The following is a 23266-nucleotide window of genomic DNA, read 5'->3' on the forward strand; positions in this document are numbered from 1 at the left end:
TAAAATGCATGCAACTATTCAGATCTCTTTCTGTACGATATGTTTAGTATTTTATTCTGACCTTTGGATTTTTATTTTTACTTTTATTTGCATGATTCTTGTAGACACTGACTATTATGTATTTTCTGGGGACATGCTATTTCATTTAATGTACTAGAGTCAGAAGATTGATTTTATTATGTGTATAGGAAGCTGGTAATGTTTTCCTTTATTTTTTTTTTTTAAGAGCATAACAATGTGTTTATGGCTGCCAGGAAAAGTGAAGCCAGCAAAATAACAATGCCTGGGCATAAAACTCATTCTGACGATGAGATGCCCAGAAACATGTGGATTAAAGACTGGGGGCTGCGGCCGGGCCACTCCGGCGCCCAGCTCCTGGCTCCCGTTCGGGTCTGCACAGGTGCCTTGTCCATACCTGGAGAACCGAGGTCCATGCTCGCTCTGGGTCAGTAGCTCAGCCCTCCGATCACCCACGCCTAGATTTTGGATTCTATTCATTTAGTTTTTATGTGTGTCTTGAGTTCCTGGCTTTGGCAAAAGTGTATGCCGGGGGACTCTTTGTTCTTAGTATCAAGGGACTTTTTAAAATGTCAGCTGAGTTTGGGCTGTTGCGTCTAATAAACCTCCTTAAGGCTTAAGATGTGCTGCCTCCAAATTTTCATCAGCGGCATCACTCCCTGAGTTATGCACATCCATCATATTTTGAGAGTATTTTATAGAGTGTTCTTCCTACAGCACGTGAATGCATATTGACAATTGTTGGCACTTTCATATATTCCACGACACACATTTATCTGTTATGGACCCATATACCAAATGTGTAGTAAAAAGCTGTATCAGAAAGCAGTTATCCTGCATGCATAAAACGCTCTCACTTGGTCGCTTTAATTTTCTGACGACAGCTTCTGAAACCCCCACTTCATCCTGATGGACTTCAATATTTCATTTAAGTCAAGGTTGCGCCTGAGAGGGGGCGACGGGGTTTCTGAGCAGTGGCGGCTCTGGCTCCTGCCTAGGGGAAGTCCTGCACTGGGTCTGAGATCAGCGTGTGAGTCACCATACACGGCCTGGCCGCCCACCTCCTGCTCCCTCCGCTGGAGATGCGTCGTCCCTGGGACTGGAGAGAGGGCAGGCAGGGCCTTCCGGGACGTGGCCTCTGCCCAATAAACGGCAGCCGAAGTTTATAGGCAACATTCGAGGGTCTGCGCTCAATCCGTGCTGCGAGTCGCCAGGCCAGACCTTGCCACTCTATCTGAGCAAGGCCCTGGCATTAGCCCCTTTGACAGATGAGTAAGCTGAGGCTTTGGAGATATGCCAGAGCTAGCCCGAGGTTGGGAGGCTGGTAAGTGCGGAGGTTAGGACTGCTGGCCTCTAACACCTGAGCTCCTAGAACCTGTCTCTCTGTGTGTTTGGGTGCCTCGGGGCTTTCACTGAGCGCTCAGTAGCATCCTGTTGATTTTCAGATTCAATACGACGGTGACCCATGTCCAACACCTCACTCGCCGTGAGTGCTGAAATGTCGAAAACGTGCGTGAGGGACCGGCCATGTGAAAGACACACTCACCCCGCTCACACAGAAACCGTGTCCTGCAGGGGACCCTCACTTCTTCCTTTCCTCCCCAGTTTTCTGGGCTGTTTTGGGAGGGGAGTGAGTTTGGCGGCTCAGTCATCGGGGTGCGCTCCGGGTTGGTTGTGGTTACTGGGATAATGCCGCTGTCGGAGAGCAGGCACAAACCCGGAGGGTCCCTCTAAGAGGAAGACGGCCAGGGCCCGGGAGCCGAGTGGGAGTTCAGAGTGGCCAGCTGGAAGCAGGCTCGTCGGGCCTCATGTGACTCCCTGGGACCGCGTCCCCGTGTGTCACGTCGAATAGCGTGCGCCCGGCTCCCAGCCAATTATGCAGCGAGGCACACGTGTAAGAGAAGAATAGGGTCGTAATGCTGGTGACGGAAAAGGAGAAGCAGGCACGCGTGCCGGCTCCTTGGGGCTGCGAGGAGCAGAAGCTGGTTTTGTCGCTAGATACCAGCAAGTGAAAATTTCAACGTGGCTTGTCGTTTGGCATCGTGTATTTTAAAAAATAAAATAAACATCTGGTTGTTTGAATGCAAGTGAGACTCCCCCCCTTGCTTCCCCCCCCTAATTTCAGCCAAGCTGTGTGTGTAAACACAGTCTTAATTGACATCAGGTTAGGGGAGTCTGGAAAACAAGCTGCAAATCAGAGCACTGGGATGGACCGAGACCTCTCCAGAAACCCAACAGTACATGCCTTCCGGCCACCTCCCGAGTGCCTCTCCCTTGGAGACAGGCCGGGCACAGACATCAGTGACGCAGGGGCCGCTGTCTTGGAGGAGCCCAGGGTGGGGGGAAAGCATCCCCGTGCGGGGCTCAAGGCTGGGGGGAGTCCTGCCCCAGGGAAATCGGGCTTGCTGGAACTGGCCTGGGCTCTGGGGAGGAACTACCCGAAAAGGGACTAGAACCTGGATAATTAAGCTTTGCGATGAATTTGGTAATGAAGCCTGATTTAGTTCCCATTCAGCCCCGGCCTCCCTCTCCATATAACGACGTGTCTATTTTGAGACTCAGGAAAGAAATGCTTCAATTTGCAAAGTAAATGTTTGTTTGGTTGTTTATTAATAATCATGTAAAATAATCCATTGGAGTCTTCGGCAGCGGATGGCTGCCTCTCGGGCTTCATGCTTGAAGCAGGATCTTGGGGTTCTTGGGCGGTTCAGAGGGGAGAGGTCTGGAGCTGGTTTCAAACGCCAGCTGCTCCAGGCCGAGCGCCGCCGGCCACACTAGCCAGCGTCACGCACCTCGCCTTCCCCAGTTCTGAAACGGGAGCCCTTCCTCATAGAGCCTGTGAGTTCTCAGGGCGCGGAGGCAAAGCCCTTGCACGGAACCATCGGTCCCAGGCTTCAAACAAAGGGTGAGGAATGTCTGATAAAAAAAAAATGCACTCACTTCAAACAAAAAACTACACACACACACACACACACACACAGAATGGTTGGTCTTTTTTCCCTTCCATTTTAGCAAATCATTTCACAAGGAATTTTGTAGCATGAACAAAAAGATACTGGCTAATTATTACGAGTAGTTTGTGGCCTGGGGTCGGCAAGAAAGGTAGGGGACGATGTTTTTAAGGGGGAAGACTGGAGGTGGGGAGGGAGATCCATTTGTGTGCAGTGTAGACGCCTCCTCAACAAAATCTAGAATATCTTCCCAAAGCAAATCAACCAGCTGCCCAGCCTGCTGAATAGGCAGAGGTGTTCAGGATCCCTCGGTAAGAAGGAAGACTGGTCTGCTCGAGTCCACATCCCCCTCCCTCCTGGCCCACCCGCCTCCTCAGACAGACTTTGCATCTGGGCCAGGTTTCCCAAAATGTCTGTGGCCCCGGAGTTGGGGTTGGGGGGGCGGGTAGGAGGGGCCGAGCCCACCCTCGCCCGGATCCCAGGCCACGTGTAATAGGAAGATCCTGATAATAAAAATCTACGTGTCACCGAGACATTCCTCAACTGTTAGCAATCAGTTTGGGGGTGGGGGCAGGGGGGGCAGTGGGAAATACCAAAAGACATCAAAGAGGGTCTCTCTCCCAGGCTCTGCCCTGTTTCAGGGCTCCGTAATTTGGGAAGGTTGTGCGCTAAATAATTTGTGAGCCTCCAAACACGCAGGTTATTGTCTGTGGACAGATGGTGTATCGCGTTTTATCGCTTTTCCTTCTGTGGGTCCTCATATGTGGGACTGATGTGCATTCTGAAGTCTTTGTCTCCTTCTAAAATCTCTAATCTGAAACAGGCAATCAAGCACAAAGGCAGGGCTTGGGAAGGCATAATCAGAGTTTTAAAAGCAAAGGGGAGGGGAAGCCAGAAATCCAACGGCAGTTAGGAGGCAGATGTGTTTGCAGAGAATGTGAGAGGTTATGAGGGCTTTAAAAGTGGACAAATGTAAGGGATCCTGGAGCGTGGAGGGAGAGGGAGAGCTGGGCGGTGGCTGCTGGCACGGGGGCGCCTCCCGGCATCCCCCCTGCCACTGCGCGGAGCCCCTGGGCAGAGCCCCCACCTTGACTCGGGGGGGACGGGGGTCTTTGTCTCCGCAGGCGGCCGTGGCCGGGCCTAAGAGGCCCCATCTTGGAGCTGTGGCCGCCCCGAAGAGTTAAATCATGTTGATATACAGGAAGGAAATGAAATAGACGAACTCACTCCTCTTTTCTTCCTACGGATTTTTCTTTTTTATTCTGAAGATAGAATTACTGTTTGTAAGCATCTGAAAGTCATTAGAGGCCCTGCAGTCTGTCAGGTGCCGGCACAAGAAGCTGCTGAAACCGAACGGGTGCCTGCACCGAGGGCTGGGAATTTGTCATGTGCTGATGAGCAGTTATAATAATATATGAGCAAATCACAAGCATTCTGCAAATTAATCAAATTTTTTTCCCCTTCTCCCTTGTCTCTGGGAGAGTGGCTTTGCAGGCAGACGTAGGTGAAGCAGTTTTACTCACAGATGGTCGCTCTGGCATCAGATGGAATTTATATAACAGTAATTCTGATTTCCTGCCAAAGTAGCAGTGAACACACCAGGGAGATTGTAGAAGGCAAGTCATGTGGTTTTGCTGAGGTTGTTGTGGGAAGTTTAAGGGGGGAAATCTCAAATTTTCCTCTTTGCCTTTACTGTTTTTGCCTGAAGGGCCAGAAACGGAACGCCATTCTGCCATGGGCGAAATCCGTCACATCTTTCCTTGTGACTCGTCTGAAAGTGCTTCGCAGCTGTCGGAGCTGCTGGCGGTGACAGAGCCCCAGGACTCCTGATCCTCGCTGACGCCTTACAAGATCGGAGGGGGGCAGGTTCACAGGGTGGTCGCCCTGCGCTGGCAGGAGGCAGGGGCCGGTGCCTCCTCGCGGCCCCGCTCACTTACCCTCCTGCTTCCCCGTGGCGTGGGGAAACCTACAAGGGCTTTTCTTTTCAAGTGTTTTATTAAATGAAGAGTCTAACAACGCTCACTTTAATTACACACGGGCTCCGTTTATAATTCCTCTGGATTTATTCAAGTAGTTGAAAACGATGGAGCTGGTGATAACAATCATCATCTGGGTTTAGCAGCTCGGAAAGCTGGGAGCCTGCTGGTGTGTGTGTGTGTGTGGTGTGGGCGTGCCCTGGGTGCCCTGAAGGCCTCTCTGTGGTCCCACACCCCTGGCCCCCACCCCATCCGCACTGCCCTCATCCTTCGGAAGCCACATCTTGCCGGGGATGAAGAGATCCACAAAGGGTTGGCGTTTTGGGGGCCACACGTTGAGGGACCAGTTCTCAACACAAGGTGCCTTTTCCCTCCGGAGAGAAAACCGTATCAAAATGGCGTGCCCGCTGCGTTATGCAACAAAGTCCTGATGCTGTGGGCTTTCTTTTTCTTTCTTTCTTTCCTTTTTTTTTTCCCTAATATAAAGCCCTGCCCATTTGTTTTGGTTTACGTGACTACAGAGAAATAAGTGGATTAGACAGAAACTTCAGCATGCTTCATTGCAGCTGGGGGCCGACATCTGTCATTCCTCAGCCGTATTCTGGATCATGCCAGCAAGAGAAAGCAAAGTCTGACACCTTTGATTTTAGAGAGAGCCTTTTATAGGGGGAAAAAAGAGAAGAAAGGAGTAGCATTTCCTTTGTGACTTCCTAAGAAAAGCCACCTCTCTTCTATGCTTTATTTATTTTATTTTATGTTATTTTTGGCATGTGACATCCTTAGTGGCACTCAGAGAAAGCCGAACATGGAAAAGTTTATGCTTCCATCTCTCCTTCATACTTTGTAATTTTCTATTGTTCATGGTACCAATTTGTAGAATTGGCCATGATAAAAAGTAGCTATTTAAAATATATGCAGTGTGCCCATGTATATGGATATATACGGTGGGTATGGATTGAGGGTGTCTGATTCCTTTATAAAAAGAGAGATGTGTGATTCTCTCTCACACATAAACTCACATTAATACAACACCAGAGCACCGAAATTTTATGCAATATGAGTGTTTCTGCTACACTGTTTTTGGTCAGATTTTCTGCAACCCATGTGAGCCCCTCCCCAAACCATACAATGCCCCCCCACCCCAGAAATGTGCTAATGTTTTCATGAAGACACGTGTGGGGAGTGAATTATCCAGATAATTTTGGATACCAGTTTTTGTAGATTGGACGTGCATTGCCCTGTGGAGTGTTCCTACTGGGAGTTTTTGTAAGTCTGCCCCTCCCCCCATGTCTGCTCCTGTGGCACAGTGCACAGCCCACCCTTGGCACATGCCCACATTGGCCCCCCTCCCATATTTAAATTGTACAATAAAACAGAAACTACAATTAAGCTCTGATGCATTCGTTTTAAGCGACACAATGGAAAACAAGAAAAGGTTGGACCAGCAGAGACCACCCGCTTGTTTATTTCGCTGGGTGTGTACGGGAATGCCATTCATCGGTGGGATGCAGGCCACACAAAGACCCCGCCCCGCGCCCCGCCCCGCCCCCAAGAAGGTGAGGCCCTGGCAGCTGGGCATGGACAGGACAGGACAAGGCAGACACTGTGGACCCTGAGGCCCACGGTGCCAGGAGGCAGATAGTGCCAGCAGTGAAGTGGGCCCAAGGGCAAACCATGCCCAGCTAGGGGGCCCCTGGGACCCAGCTCTGACTGGCTGCCTCTGGGATCTTGCCAGAACTTCTGACTTTTCAAGGTAAACAAGAAACCCATGTTTTTACACGAAATCTCTTTGTTTTGAAACATTGGCAATATCCCCCCCTTTTTTTCATAGTGTCGAGAACCGTAAATAAATAAATATGTGTGTGTGCCTCCCGCTCGTGACCTCTGAGGAGGTGGGGCCTCTGAGGGGTGTGGCCTATGAGGGGCGTGTACCTGCAGGGTTGCATGGAATCAGCAGAGCTAACCACACGGCCACCTGGGCTCTGGGGAGCCTTGGGCTGTTTGGATGGTGACATCTCAGCATGGCACAGGAAGTGGCGACAGCTGGCTGGAGACCTGGGGAGGAGAGGGTGTGGTTCCTGGAGCTGTAATGGGGACGCCGAGCTCCCCCGCAGGCTGCACGGGAAAATGCACAGCCACCCAAGGACCAAAAGTGCCGCCGGAAGTGGGTGAGCCCTCCTGCGCCCTCCTTGCACGCGCAGAATGGGAAGGGAGTATGGCAACCTGGACGGGAGCCTCCAGGGGTCTCCAGGGCACAGAGCTCTTAGATTGTCCTGGTGAACCGGTCAGGAGGGGTGTCTTGCACCTGAGGAAGGACACCAAGCAGGGTGGAGGGAAGCCAGGTCAGGATATGTGCGCTCCTCAGGAGACCAGAGAGCGGCAAGCCTGTTCAAGGTCATGGCCTGCCCGTGCCAGGGCGTCTCCAGCACCTCCCCCCGCCACGCCCCCTCCCCCCCCCCCCGCCTGAAGGTGAGAAAATGGGGGTTGGACACAGGGGTCTCCCACCTAAGGCAGCACCCAAACCCTTCCTAAGTGGCTGTTCAAGGGAAGCTGGCCCCAGGGCCCCTTCTGAAACCACTACTCTGCGCCTGGCCGCTGGAGTTGTCCCTCTCCCCAGGGAAGGGAGAGACCCTCCAAGCCTGCATCCCGAGAAGCCTTAGTGGGCATGCCTGATGAACACAATCTGGTGCCTAAATGTGTGGAGTCTTTGACACGTGCCAGTGGGGCCCTGGGGGTGGGTCCTAGGAAAGGTTTCCAGGAGGTGTGGGGGCCTTGGCGGGTCTGACTGGAAGGAATCTGGCAGCTGCGGCGGGCAAATTCCCGGTGGGCCTGGCAGTGGGTAGGAGGTAAGAAGGGATTTCGAGCTGGAAAGCCAGGCTAAGGAGCAAGATGCTATGGTAAGAAATAGGGAGTCATGGAAGGTTGGAGAGCAAAGATGGGCACACATACACAGTGGCTTAATGCGTGTGGCCCACCTGCTGCCTTTCTGTCCTTCTGGTGTCCTTCTCCTGCCCCAAGAGTCCTAGCGGTTGCTCCGGGATGGGCTGTGGGTGCCGGAGGTGGCCCACATGGAGCGGGGCTGGCGGTCACAGCTTCTCCTAAACTCCTGAGGTGTCTACTGACCATTTTGTTGCCATGGGGTCTTAGGATAACCATATCTAGGGGCACCGGAGTGGCTCAATTGGTTAAGTGTTCGACCTCGGCTCAGGTCATGATCTCGCAGTTCGTGGGTTCGAGCCCCGCGTCAGGCTCTGTGCTGACAGCTAGCTCAGAGCCTGGAGCCTGTTTCAGATTCTGAATCTCCCCCTCTCTCTGACCCTCCCCTACTCGCACTATCTCTCTCTATCAAAAAATAAATAAATAAAAAACATTAAAAAAATTTAGGATAACCATATCTAGCCCAGTGTTCCTAAGGAGGGAAGACACGAGTGGTAAGAGTCTGAAGAGGAGGTGCTGCATTGGCGAATCTCGGGAGCCCCTCCGCTGTTCCCATCTCTGTTCCCATTAGTGTCACCCTAATGATTTCACTTAAAGGGCACCTGGGTGGCTCCATCTGTTAGGCCTCTTGATTTCAGCTCAGGTCCTGATCTCACAGTGCGTGTGATCGAGCCCCACGTTGGACTCTGCTCTTACAGTGCAGAGCCTGCTCGGGATTCTCCCTTGCTCTCTCTTTCTCTGTCCCTTCCCTGCTTGCTCTCTCTCTCTCTCTCTCTCTCTCTCAAAATAAATTAATAAACTTAAAAAGGAAAAGGACAGATAAATGTCCCCGGCATCCCACACTCTCTATGTAAATGTCCCCCTGGGACATGGAACCTAAGTCCTTAATGGGGGCTGCGCAGTGACTTCCTTCCCAGGGAAATGTGTAGGAAGAGCCCAGCATGGAGAGGGGACAAGACCAACTTTCCAGGGCAGACACCTGATCCACATACCCTCCACCAGGTCACCAAGGTCAGAGTAACAGCAGCGCCTTGATCCCATGCTAGGAGAAGCCCCTGCACCTCTGTGGTCTTGCGCCCTAACCCAGGTCGAACCGGGAGAAATCCCAAATGAGACACCTCCTACAAAGTATTCCTCAAAACTGTCTAGGTCATCCAAAACAAGGAAAGCCTGAAAAACTGTCACGGCCAACAGGCACCTCAGGAGACATGACAACTAAATGTAATGTTGTCCTGAACGGGATCCTGGAAAAAATCCATTAGGTGAAAACAAAGGAAATCTGAATAAAATATGGACCTTACTGAATAGTAGTGTATCAATACTGGGTCATTAATTGTAACAAATGTACCCTCCTCACGAGATGTTAACAATAGGGGGAATGGGTGTGATAGGAGAATACTCTACTCTCTATGCGACATTTTTAAAATTCTAAATCTCTACCAAGATAAAAATTGTATTTAAAAACATTCTTAACATTTTTTAATGTTATTTATTTTTGAGAGAGAGAGAGAGAGAGAGAGACAGAGTGGGAACAGGGTACGGGCAGAGAGAGAGGGAAACACAGAATGCAAAGGAGGCTCCAGGCTCTGAGCTGTCAGCACAGGGCATGACATGGGGCTCGAACTCACAAATCGTGAGATTATGACCTGAGCCGAAGCTGGACACTCAACCAACTGAGCCACTCAAGCACCCTGTAAAAGGTTCTTAAAAGGTGAATGTGGTTGATTTTCAGTGGACAGTGATAGCATAGCACCCCAGATCAGGAGACAGTCACAGCCGTGGCTGACCCTGACTTAGCGACACTGAAATCCTTCCTGGAGGAGGTGGCAGCCGGGGCAGCACTCTCCTGGCCAGCACCCAGGAGTGGGAAGGGGGCAGGTGGGGCTGGAACACTCCCTACAGCCAGCGGCTCAGCCAATCAGGCACCGCAGGGAAGGGGGCAAGCTTTCCAGTCAGAAGCCTGGATTCAAACCTTACCTGTTGGAAGGATTTCATGCTCTTGGACCAACATATTTAGCTTTTCCAAATCTCCCTGTTTTCATCTGTAAAACGGGCATAACAAAGTTCCCGAATAGGATTGATGTGGGGGTTGGTGGAGCAGAGGCACGTGAATTGCTGAGCACCATGTGTGGCACTTAAGACCCATTAAATAAACGTACCCCAGATATGGTTAGAAGTAGTGAATGACTCACGCTGTGGAGCGCCTGTGGTGTGGTAGCCTTGAACTCGAATCGCCAGCCCAGTGACAACCCTGAAGGCAGGCGGCAGGGTCTCCACCTGCCAGTTGAGGACACTGAGGCCCCCAGAGGCTTGCGAAGCCAGAGAGAGGCAGAATCCAGCTTTCTAATGGCTCCCTTTGAGTCCGTGGCCAGGGCCCAACCCGCAGTGCCTTGCTGCCTCTCAGCAGCATCAGATTCAAGTTCAGTTAGCATGAAAGCTGAGGAAGTGAGGCTGGATTCTAGGAGATGTGTGCAGAGAACAGCGTCTGAGGCGGTGGAGGGGGGCGGGTAGGAGCCTTCTCCATCCTCCCAGCTCTGCACCCAGCCCCCTCCCAACCCCAGAAGGAGCAGAAGTTCAGACCCAGGAGGGGCCTGCCCTTCCATCCCCTCGGCCTCGAGATGGTCACTCTGGCCCGTGCAGTGCAGATTTGGCCTTAAGCCACGTTTATTCGTTTGGTCCAGGCGGCCTCTGTGCTCAGGGAGCCACCAGCCTGCTGGGGTGGTCAGGAGAGGCAGCTTGGGGTGCAGGCCATGGACACTCGCTGGCAACTGTTGATTCTGGATCTTAAATCATCCCCCAGATTTTATGAAAGCATTTATGTTTATCATTAAATAACCTTCAAAGGGTCGATGAACTTACTTCCCTTTTTTGGAGATTTTTAGATGTGTAATATAATAATACTCTAACAATGCCCACTGTTGGTCTCCGGGGGAGTGACTTCATCCTGAAGGATGATGGAGGAGGCCAGAGACAGAGGGTGCTGCAGGAACAGAGGGGCCGGTGGCTCACCCCACGTCACACTGCAAACCTCACCCTGCCCTGCTGTGCTCTCTCCCAGCATTTTCAGGGGAGGGTGGATGCTGGAGTTGGCGCACCCTCCTTGTAGCTATTAATTCTAGTTAGATCAGTGTGACCTGTAGGTGCCTCTTGATGCTTGGGGCTAGAATCTATACTATGTCCCTCACTTTGTGGCCAAAGTTATTCCAGCTCTGGCCACTGGGGGCTCTTCTGTTTAGCTCTTTGCTACTTTGATGTACCCCCATCAACGTGTGGGTCTTTGGAGCAATTCCTCACTTTCTGGCAAAAATGCTCCAGGCCCATCTTGGGTATTTCCTATTCCGACCCTAGAATCAGCCATTTCTACAAAAAAGGCTTTTGTTTTCTTTTGTTTTGTTGTTTTTAAAGTCGTTTGACATATTTATTTTTGAGAGAAAGAGAGCGCATACGAATGCACAAGTCGGGGAGGGCCAGAGAGAGAGGGAGAGAATCCCACGCAGGCTTGCCATAGGGCGAACTCATGAACCATGAGATCATGACCTGAGCCAAAATCAAGAGCCGCCTAACTGAACCATAGGCTCCCACCTGGTTCCTTTTCTTGAGAATGGTGCTACAAATCAAGTGGGCACCCACTCAGCTGAGGTGACAAGGACACGTAAGTGTGTACACTAACCCCGCATACACTCCTATCTGTGTTACATATATTGGACTAAACACAAGTTCACACTGGTGTCTCTGATCCATTGCCACACGGATCAACGTTTGCTTTTAAACCAGTGAAATATTTTTTGGTAGTGTTTTAAATTAAACCCCAAATCACATGATATTTGAAACCTGAAATTATTTATACTAAGGATATTCCAAAGTGTTTCAGCATTTTTGATTAGATGGATGAATATTTTTTCGAAAACTGAAAACATGAATTACGTACCTGATTAGAACCATTCTTGTCTATTTGGAATTAGGGAAAAAATATATATATATATGATGTGTGCAACTGTGAAAATAACTCTATCGGCTCCATGTGTGTTCATGTATATCTTTACCCATCTCATTGCCTCTGCTGAGCCTATTGAAGCCAGAAGGATGGCCAGGGTCCTGGGCGGAAGCCCCTCCACTTTGCAGCTTCAGGGTCAGCCGCAGACCTGTAGAGGGAGCCGCAGGTGAGAGCCCAGTGGAGACCAGATGACCGCCCAGGAGTTCATGGTTCCATCACGGGGCTTAGATTCCTCCCAGGCCTGTGGGTCCTCCTCTGGGGCCGTGTCTCTAACCTACACCACTGGCCCTATAGGTGGAGCCATTTTCTTAACTACCAGCCTGTGTTGTGCTAATGTCCTTACTCTTACTGAAAGCAGAGGGCTCACAGTTGGGGTGCTGCGGTAGGGGTGGTGTTGCTCAGGAGCCCTCCTGACCTCTCAGATGAGGCCCTTCCCTAGCCTCATGGCTCTATGCATGTGAGCTGGTTCTTTCTAGAAAACAATGTCATAAAATGTGGCTGTAGGAAACCCTTCTGGGCTCTTAGAAATTCTCCATGACCCTGTGCTCCAAGGAAGGTATTTCAGAAAGGAAAATGGTAGTGTCTCCAGGTGAGTCAGCCCTGAACTTACTGCAGGCAGCTTTGTGGGGGTCCACAGCTGCCCAGGCTGCAAATGGGCTGTGGCCAAGGCTGATGTAGAAGTCATGGCAGCAATGCTCCTCTTCATTGACCTTCATGTGGTCTTTTGGCATTTATTTCAATGGCCAATAAAAGGGCCCAGTGGAATTGGTCTGAAAGGCTTGCCCTGGTCTCAGAGATGGCAGGCGGAATGAAGACGCAAGGGGCTTGCCCGTGTCTCCATGTCTATCCGGGGGCCAAGGACCCTACGCCCTCCCACTTACACACATGAGCCTCTTCTGGACCCTCTTCCTTGTGCTGACCATGTGCCATGACTGGAGACTGTCTCTCTCCACTCTAGATCCGCTTGTCCCAACACCCAGAATTGTGCCTCTGTCACTACACATAGACCCTGCCTGCGGCCAAACAGCACACATGTCCTTCCTCAGGAATGTTCTTCCGCTCCCAGGACTCTTTCAGGGCCTGTCCTCAGAGCCATCTTTTTGACGGGAAGCTGGAACCTGGCTCAAAGCAGCTGGATGTCCTCTCCTCAGAAATTTTGGCCCCTCCCACATCCCACTGGTGATGGTGTCCACTAGCCAGTCACCCCTGAAGGCAGCCTCGAGACTGTGGCCAGTTGCCCCACATGTATTGGTGGGCATTGTGTCAAGCAGGTAGAAGAGATGCCCTTGCCCGTCTTGTGGTGCCAAAAGTCCTGTGTCATTCCTAGAGCAGTCTGTTCAATGCAGTGCATGCAGTGGGTGCTGAATGTGTGCTCATGGAAGTGGGTGAGGTTCCAGGAGTTGTGTGATGGAAGCTGGGAGTCCCGTGGCTCGGTGACAGCCATGTGCACAGTGCCTGGCTTTGGTGGGTATCTTGAGGCCATAGCAGAGCCTAGTGTCCGTAAGTGGTGTGGCAGGTGACATGTGTGCAATTTCTCTCTCTCTCTCTCTCTCTCTCTCTCTCTCTCTCTCTCTCACACACACACACACACACACACACACACACACACACACACACATTACAGTGCACACCCTTCCAGGGTGTTCATAGACTCCCTTGTGGAGCATCCTGGGTCCTGTCAGAAGATAGTCCTTTGTGGAGAATCTTCCAACAAGCGATTTCCAGGGACTGGCAGGAAGGAGCAGAGAGGATCACCTGCTGTAGAACAGCCCTAAGGTTGAATTCCGGGTCAGACACCCGCTGGCCAAATACTCCTGACTTTGAACAACTATTTACTCTCCCTGGGCTCAGTTTTCTCATCTGTGAGATGGGAAGACTCCTGTCTACACATGTCCTTCCTGGTGGGATTGAGAGGACCATTGCTGCAGTTCCCGGAGATCTTGCCCTGATGACTTGGGTCCAGGCGAAACAGCACCGCTGGGCTGCGGACTCCTGCACCCTTCCCACCTGCCACCCCACCCCCGGAGAGAAACCGTCAGTTTGGAACGTCTAGAAGCCCCATGAAGCAGCCCCATCTCTGCCCACAAGTGTGGGGCTGTAATTAATGGATGGTCCCCCAAGGGGAGGCATTTCCCGCTCCCCCTCAGGTACAGGGAAAGAACAGATATTTCCATCGTAGCAAGTAAGAAAAATATCTCGTTTCCTCACTTTTGTTATAAACAATGTACGACTTGCTTTCTCCTTACTCCTCTTGACCCTCCACACTGTATACATATTTATATATTATTCATAGTGGATTAAAAATGAATGTGCTCTTTACCACGGCTCTACGGCGCAGTGACAATACAAATTAACGTATGATGTACTTACTTTTCACATGGCAGTGATGGGAAACGTTGATGGTCTCGAAGTGAGAGGTAGAGAGACAGAGTGTGGTGGGGGGGTTGTGGGGGGCACCCATCTGGCCGCACCGCAGGGCCCAGGGCCCTGGCTGCAGACAGAGATTGGGGCTCTCCACAGTCAGCCGTGTCGAGGCTGGGCTGGAAAGGCCTCTTCACTTCCCTTCTCCCGTAGAAAGAGGGCCACGCAGTGGGTCCGTGAGCCTGGCCCCTGGCCAGCTCCCTCACTGGGCTTCACCTCCACCATGACCTGCTCCCAGACCCTTGCACTGATGCCAGGCTCCCTAACCCTGTGTCTGGGCTCAGCCTTATCCTTGTCTAGAGTAGCACTTCTCTCCCTGTCCCTTCTCCTAGCTGCCTCTCCCATCATTTCTTCATCCATCCATCCATCCCACCATCCATCCATCCATCCATCTATCCATCCGTCCGCCCATCCATCCCTTCCTTTGCTTGAAAAACACTGATGGATCTCTGCAATGGGCCAAGCACTGTGCTAGGTGGGGAGAAACAGCAATAATCATCAAACCCAAAAAGCAAACCCCACAGCCCTTGCACCACGGAGCTGACTGTCCAGTGAGGAGGACAGATGTATTGTTTATTTGTTCAGTTACCCTTGCTGAAACCTCCCCCCAACAGAAGATTTTGCAATGATGGCTGTCATCGCCATCATGATGAGTCTGGTGTGAACAGGCCTCCTCGCGGCAGAGACAAGGTGTGCTAAAGGATACAGCTACACGGTCATTAGATGCAGTAGAGGAAGAGAGCAGTACAGATTAGGGAACAAGAAGAGATGGAGCAAAGGTCCTGTGGCGGGAAGGAGTATGAAGCATTTGGAGAACACAGAGAGTCCTGTATGGCAGAGACGGCAAACTCTGGGGACGCTGAGAGTGAAGACGGTCGGAGGACAAACAGGGGCTCACCCCCAGTCACCTCTACTGTATCACCACCTGCATTGCCCCAAAGTGTTGTTTCTGGCCTCGCCCTTGGCTAGAACAGGATCCACTAGGTGGGGAGATGTTTCCGGCATGGGGTCAGACCCAAAGCCCATCCTAACCCACAGTTGCTGAACTTCATCCAAGGGAAATGGAATGTTAACAACGTGTTCCTTTGGACTGTGAAGGCCTTCCTGTTTCCCAAAGCTCTCGTTCAAGGGCAGATGCCGCAAGGACAGACAATGTCTCCAGCTCCCACTGAAGACCACCTGAGGCAAGTGGCACAAAACAATGACACCTGAGACACTCGCTGGGTCAGTACATTTGAAGAAGAGCAGAACACAGAGGCCCCACCAGGCTTAGACAGGCTGCAAGATGACAGCAATGGGAACAGCAAGCATACAGTGACAGACAGCTGACGTCTATATAGTTCTGTATTCATTCCAGACTTAACACCTTATTCCATTTGCTCCTCATGACATCCTACAGAGGAAGAATTAGTATTACTGCCCCATTTTCAGGGTGTGGGAACTGAAGCCTCAAGAGATCACATTCCTTACTCAACAGCAACACAGAGGAGACTGAAGTTTGGGTTACATAGCCTCCCAACCTCGTAAGGGGGGAAGCTATGCTTTGAACACAAGCTCCTGGTCAGACTCACACTGTCTATTGTGTCGCAGAAAGACACCCTGATATAAGGCAAAAATGCCAAGCCGAGAGAGCTCCCCGTCTTCACTGCCCCAGAGTGTGGTCCTCCTCGGTGGGGTTCAGCTGGAGAGAAGCCATGTCTTGATTCTAGTTGCTAATGGGGAAGCTTTTTCTGCTTCTTGGAAATTGACAGACATTAGCATCTTCATTGCCACCTGCAGACCCAGGTGCTTCGCCAACTCTATCTCCAGGCTAGCAAGGTGGCTCTCCCGACAGGGCTGGACTCCAGCTCACTCAAAAGAGACGGGTGGAGGTCTGCAGAGTTCAGAGCTCACCAAGGGGTTGCCCTGTCACCCTGAGAGCTGTTTCAGCTTTCCTCTGGGGACCTGGGGACAGATGACCTGCTTCCTTCCAGAGATGGTATTTTCGCTAAGCCCCACCTCCACCCAAGGCAGGAGCTCCCCAGTTCACTTCCCTCCCTCCCCTACCCCTACCCCCCCCCCCACTTCTGCCTGCAAATGGATCCCTTCTCTGTCACAAATATTTGAACACACAGTGAACTATTCCGGGGAGCTCTCAGGTTTGACCAAAAGCTCACAGACCTCCACAGACACTGCTGCATTCGCACCAACACCAGGGACTTCAAGTGTACAAATGGCGTAGGGAAGCTTGAACTGATTTATCCACATTTAGCTGGACTCAGAAATGTATCAAATTTCGAAAAGGTTTTGCATAACAATAGCCTTCTGTTTGGGAGTAAATGTTTGCTGCAGGAAGGGACAGATTTCTGCTTAAAAGTTGATCCTTTGGGGGCGCCTGGGAGGCTCAGTCGGTTAGGCCTCCGACTCCGGCTCAGGTCAGATCTCATGTTCGTGGGTTCGGGCCCCATGTCAGGCTATGGGCTGACAGCTAGCTCAGAGCCTGGAGCCTGCTTCTGGTTCTGTGTCTCCTTCTCTCTCTACCCCTCCCCCTCTCATGCTCTGTCTCCCTCTGTATCAAAAATAAATAAAACATTTAAAAAATTTTTTAAAAAGTTGATCCTTTGGAGAACACGCTGCCTTCTTCTGGGTCTTTCAACTCAGAAGCTGGGGTGGATGTCTTATGTAGCATGTGTATCTTATAAGAACATACACAATCATGGTTCTTGTAAGGATTTTGGCAAAATAGGGCATCTGAGTACTTTAGATCTGATGGAAATTTGTTTTAAATCAAAACCATCCAGGTTCACTGTATCTTAACTTCCTCATCTGTACAATGGGGCTGATGTGACTCCTTGACCAAAGTTCCCCAAGATAGTATACAAAAATACATGTGAAAAACTATGGAATGCAGGCTTGTCGGATCTTTAAGTATTATTATTATTATCTACAATGCTTCTACCTACAGGGCATATTGCAAAGTCAGGATTTATTATGATCCTACTATTATATAGACTTCCTTCTAAATGCACACATGCATATGATATATACATTTACATCTAGATTCCCATCTCCCCTAAGTTAAAATGAAAACGAATTCAATACTAGTGTTTTGACCATGGATGTATCCAAATATGCCAGAATTCTAGCACATCTTTGACTCTCCCAAGACATAGAGATTCAGCTAGTGCCATAGGTTAAAATCATGATTAATATTTTAAAGTCAACTGGTGGTGAAATGTACTAGGTGCTTTTATGCCACATTGGCCAATTCACAAAAGGCTTTTATGATGAATAAAGGGGACACTCAAGGTTCTCCACCTGGCTTGCCAACACGCATGTTGCGGTGTACGTTGGTGGTAGAGCTTGCAGAGAAGGTGGCTTCCAAAGGCTGGAGCATAGGATTCATACAGAAATGTAACATTCGTAAAGATAATGGAAAATATAATTCTGGGTGGCTGGGTGGCTCAGTCGCTTACGCATCTGACTCTTGATTTTGGCTCAGGTCATGTTCTCATGGTTCATGAGATTGAGTCCCTGCGTCAGGCTCTGGACTGACATCGCTGGAGCCTGCTTGGGATTCTTTTTCTCCACCCCCTCCCCCATGTCCTTACCCTGTTCATGTGCACACACTCTCTCTCTTTCTCTCAAAACAAATAAACATTAAAAAAAGAGAAAATATAATAAATAGCTTAGACAGATGGCCAGAACAGTGGAAGAACAGAACCACGTTGAATCTTGGGGACCTGAGGTAGATGTATTGAACAATACCACGGTTTGGTCATTCTACTTCGTGCTTATGTTAGACTTTTTGGATCTGGTTTTATTTTTTATTTTTATTTATTTATTATGCAGAGTTCCTAACTCTGAAGGCTGGTCAGACTATGGTGCTATTCTCCACCAGGGACTGGCTGCTTCAGTCAGTGACCTAGCTCTGGCCTTGTGAGTGAGCCATGGCCATTAGCATAGTGGGCAGCCACCGAGCTGTCCCTGGTGGCTACCCAGAAAATGCAGTCCATTCCTGAGAAGATTTGCGTAAAACTTTAAAAACATTTCTTAAGCATCCTGAGAACTGGTGTCTTGGTTCTACTGAGGTTCTCTGGATGACCTTCAGTTAGTTCATATATGCCTTTGGCTATAGAATCGGGCCCCTTTTTCTTCTGCTCAAAAGTTGCTCTTCCAAAGTCCTCAAAATCTTCACTCCCAGAGCCCTGGGTGTAGTTTAATTTCCACAGTGGTGACGACTTCTTGAGTTGGGTTTCTGGGTCTTGGGATCTTCTTGAAACTCACTGATTCCGAACTTAGGACTGACTTAGAGTCACTATTCTGGTGGAGAGAATGGCTTTTCCTGCTCTATTCGCCACGGACTGGGTTCTCCCCTGTTGTCTGTGCCCTAAGTCCAGGGTGATGACTAGGGCCCCTTATATTCTTTGTAAAATTCCTATATCCACATAAGAACTATGAGGCTCAGGTCTCCCTCCCCACCAACCCAGGGCTTTCCCTGTCTTCTGTGTGAGACGTGAAGCCCTGAGGGTGGCACCGAGTCACACGAAGGCAGGAAGGACACCGGCGAATCTCTCTGACCTGACAGGCCAGGCCTGGGCCCTCCTGCTGACTGCTGCTGCCCGTCTGGCTGTGGCAGGCTGTGCAGAAGGGCCAGCCACACGTGTACTTTTCTTGGGTTTCATTTATTCTTAACTCCAAAGTCCACAGATTTACAGATCAGCTTTTGGCAAGTGGGAAAGTTGATCAGATTCAGCCTCATGTTAGATGCAACAATAGAAACAAAAGAAGCAGAAACCCTATCGAGAAATGTATAATACCTTAAAAAAAAGGTAAGGTGAAGCAATAAGATAATAGTTGAGTTCCATCAACAGTTCACTCCTGCTTGATCTGTGCCAGGCAGTGGGCTTGGCGTCAATGGTCCTAAGAGGGTTATGCTTCCTGCCAGGAACTCACGGCCACTCAGGGGGATCAATCCACAGTAGCCCACAAAAGCGGCATCCGGTTGGGCGGAACCTCGAAAGGAGAGAGAGAATGGAAGTGGTATTTCAGGGGGAGGATCACCCAGCAAGGGCATGGAGACCCTGCAGAATGCAGCCTTTTTGCAGAGACTGTGAATGGTTTGGTTTGGTGTGGACAAGGGAAGCATGCTCCAGAGGAGACAGGACAGGTGCCTGGGACTGGGCTTGGAGGTCCTGATTATTTCTTAAAGGGCAAGTGGCCCTCAAAGACTTGAGGCAAGGAAATCACAGCTGAGCTCCTGCTTTAGGGGCCCATGCCGGTATCCCTGGTGGGGGAGTGGGCTGGAGGTGGGCCCCTGGGAAACATGAAGCCCTCCTACAGGCTGCCATGTTCACAGTCTAGGCAAGAGTCAGGAACTACTGGATTGGCCCCTGAGGGGGGATAAGAAAGTGAGAGTCATCAGGTAGAAGAGATTCATCCTGGAGATCAGTTGGCTAGGAGGGAAGAAAGAGAGCTCTGACTGCACAAACCAAGTCACAAAGAAGAAGACTCTAGGACCGTGTGCAATGAGAAGTGAAAGTGAGCTTCAACTCCGGACATCAGGTTGGCCTCCAGTTTGTCAAGAACAAGACTGTCTTGCTAAGTAGAGGCACAGCACTTCTGCTATTACTGTGGCAGCCGAAGTGCTGAGTGTGCTGTGTGGTTGTTTTCTGGTGTACATGGTTGGGCCTATTTATTTACTTATTATTTACTTATTTTTCCGAGCAAATGAAACCTAGCCCTGGGCCTTGACCTCTTGGGGGCTGGTGTGTGGGACAGTATTCATGAGCTTCCGGGAATGGACATGCATACCAGCATCGATGGGAATGCAATTGTCCTATTATAACTTCTCAAACAAGATCCTTTCCTGGTCCCCAAGGCAGCAGAAATGTGTGCGTGTCTGCTGTGCATCCGGATGGGGAATCAAGCACGGAGGAGTGGGTGCGTTTCTACAAGAGTCCACCTTCTGTTCCAATTTAGAGCATTTCTAGAAAAATTTGACTTCAAGGATTACTATTCAAAACCTAACTTCTTTAAAACTACACTGGCCATGGTTATTTGAACATTTTGGTTCCCACCGATGTCTTCTAGGGCCGCCTCTTGAAACCCAGTGGTTCTGCAGATTCCTCCAGCTTAGCACTTCCAGCCCTGCCCCCGAGTAGGGCTTGGGCCACGGCCCTCTGTCACCCCTCTGCAAACACGCTCTTCCTCCTCTTATCTGTAAAGGCTTGATGGGTGGAGAAGAAAGTGTGCTGGCTTAGCGCTGAGGCCTGAGTCAGAATCCCAGGCGGAGGGATTTATGGCTTTGTGTATGTGTAGAACTGGGGTCAGCTGACTGCAGTCCAGGGGTCGAATCCCTCTACTGTCTGCTTTTGTACAGCCTGGGAGCTAGGAATGGTTTCTGCCTTTTAAAAGATTGGGGAGAGGGAGCGAAGGAAGAAAAACTATTTCATCTCCCACGAAAATTATATGAAATTCAAATTTCAGCGTCTAAAAAAAAGTTTTGAATGTCATCAATAAAGCGTTGGAAATTTATTTCCTCTCTTGTCACAGAGGTGCCTACGTAATATCTTTGATTTTGTGTCTTGGCCTGCAAAGCCTAAAATATTGGCTATCTAACAGTGTATGGGAGAGAAAAAGATCTAGGCGTTGGGAACATTCTCTCCTGTCACCCGGGAAGTCTGAATTAAAGCTCTCCCTAGGATGGAAAGATCTTGTAAATCCCTGTGTATGTTATTATTAGTCGGTAACTTACTAGTTCTCCAGGTAACTTATTATTTGTCCAGAGAGGTGCAGTGGCTACTTTTCTGTCCTTTGCCAATTTGATTTTTGCAACATAACTGCAATCCTAATACTGAGACCACTGGCATAATGACGCTGTCCTCGGAATGGTGGGGGTCGGGGAGGGAGCAAGCAGAAGAGCTGACCGGTCCCTCTTTGTGCCCGCAGGTCACAGGCCTTTCCAGTGCCGATACTGTCCCTACAGTGCCTCTCAGAAGGGAAACCTGAAGACCCACGTGCTCTGCGTCCATCGTATGCCTTTTGACAACAGTCAGTACCCCGACCGCAGGTTCAAGCGCTCCAGAGTCGACTCAGAGGCTTCTGGGAATTTCGAAGACCCCACAGCTGTCAAGGCGGGGAGCTCAGCAGAGCTAACAGAGGAAGGCTGCAAAACCCAGGAGCAGCGTAACTGAGCAAACTGACCTGTATATTGCAATATTATTTTACACAGTTTTAAGATTATGCATCTGGTAAAAGAGTTTGCTAACTGCATTCCAAGGGGAAAAAAATCATGTACTACTCCCCCACTAGTGTATAGAACATTTTAAAAAAATTTAAAAAGATATCTATATATATATATTAAAGAAAAAAAAATCCCCAGCCCTTGAAAATGGCTGCTAAACTGTTACCCGGCAACAAGTACTTCCAAACAATGCAGGTGGAAGAGAAGTGATTCCAGAAACGCTTGGTGTCCTCCAAGCTTGAGAAAGCTGGGGGCCCTTCCAACTCTTAAGTCGTCTTTGTCCCCAAATCATGCTCTTAACTGAAAAATGATACCATCTAAATGATTTAGTGTTGCCTTGAAGATGGAGGGGCTGTGTTTTCATTGTTGAAAACACCTCTATAATCTGACACCTGCTGCTGCCATTTGCCTCCCATCCTAATGAGCTGTGCTGGGAGGCAGTCGCGGTGCCAGTCAGACTGGAGCGGTCACTGCAGAGAAAATCAATTCACGTGCTGTCCCAACCGCACGCGCGAAGAAACCCGAGACCGCCGGCAGCCAGCGCCAGGGCTGACCGGCACCGCGGAGGTTTGCCGTCTTAAACATGCATTAAAAAAAACAACACAGCCGAATGAATCAATGGTCAGAAATCATCCGCAGACAAATGCCCATTGCAGGTTTGAGGAGTAATTCCTTTTTTTTTTTCAGATCAAATCACAGTATTGAGGGAAATGCTGTTTTTCTTGGTTGTCTGGTTTTTGTGTTTTTTTGATGAAAAAGAAGTTGCGAATAAAAACAAATGAGGGGTACATTATGTAAAATGTGGTTTAGGAAAACTAGCCAACCCTATCTATCGAAGGTGCTGGTGAGAAGTGGGAATTCATGTAATAACAGAAAGATTCTTTTTTATTATGGTTTTAAACATTTTACTTGAATGAAGGCTGCTCCGGTTCTGATGATCAGATTTTTTTTTCATGTGTCGTTTTTGTAAGTATCACAGACATGAAGCGAGATTTTCTTCTCCGACAAGCTCTTGTGAAATAGCTTGTATTAAAAGATGAATCTAAACATCCTGCTCTCTATCGCTAATGAAGAAAACTGTTTGAGTTAAAAATGTCTGTTTTTGTAAAACAAATGTGTTCTATATTTTTGTAGATTTTAGATTTTTTACTGATTGGATACTCCAAATTTATCAAGTTCTGCACCACCCAGAGGGAGATTTTGAGGGCCAATAATGAACCACTTAACTCATTTAAAAAAAAAAACGATTTAAGAAGACTAGTTAAGGGTTTATTCTTGAATCTGCTAGAATGGCGTATAAGTTCAGCCTCTTAACATACTTCCTTTGAGTGACACGAAATTGGTGCTGTTGCTTGTGACGATAGAGAAGTATTGAAATATTAACTTCTTGTAAAATGAAATCATTCAGACTTAAAAAAAAAAAAGTCGATATTTCCTTGCAGGCTGGGAGCACAGAATAAAACCCCAGGGCCTTAAAAACTTCAGCTCTGCCTACAGCAGTTTACAAAAATTCTAAACTGCTCTCAATGTAAATAAAATGCTTAGCGCGATCCTGAGACCGGAAGGAATCTCAGGCTAATAAGGAATCCGGTTTGCATATGCTGTTGCGAGCGTGTCATCTACCCAAGGTTTCGGTGAAAACGAGGTCGCTGATCAACGTGGACCCAGCTGGCATAGAGCAAGCTGCTTTCTTGTTTTTCTAGAATAGTTCTCACTGCCTTACTTAAATCAAGTTGATAAACTT

General features: G+C 49.4%; 1 protein-coding gene across 2 annotated transcripts in view; it reads left to right on the forward strand.

The window, feature by feature from the left end:
* The window catches only part of ZNF536 (zinc finger protein 536), a 431108-nt gene extending 409636 nt beyond the window's left edge, over positions 1–21472 (forward strand). For both annotated transcript variants that reach the window (XM_029925742.1, XM_029925744.1), the window contains one exon: positions 21228–21472. In XM_029925742.1, coding sequence (XP_029781602.1) covers positions 21228–21472 — 245 coding nt within the window. The remainder of the gene's footprint in view (positions 1–21227) is intronic.
* The last annotated feature ends 1794 nt before the right edge of the window (positions 21473–23266 follow it).

This window comes from Suricata suricatta, chromosome 16 (assembly GCF_006229205.1).
Source record: "Suricata suricatta isolate VVHF042 chromosome 16, meerkat_22Aug2017_6uvM2_HiC, whole genome shotgun sequence".
NCBI lineage: Eukaryota > Metazoa > Chordata > Mammalia > Carnivora > Herpestidae > Suricata > Suricata suricatta.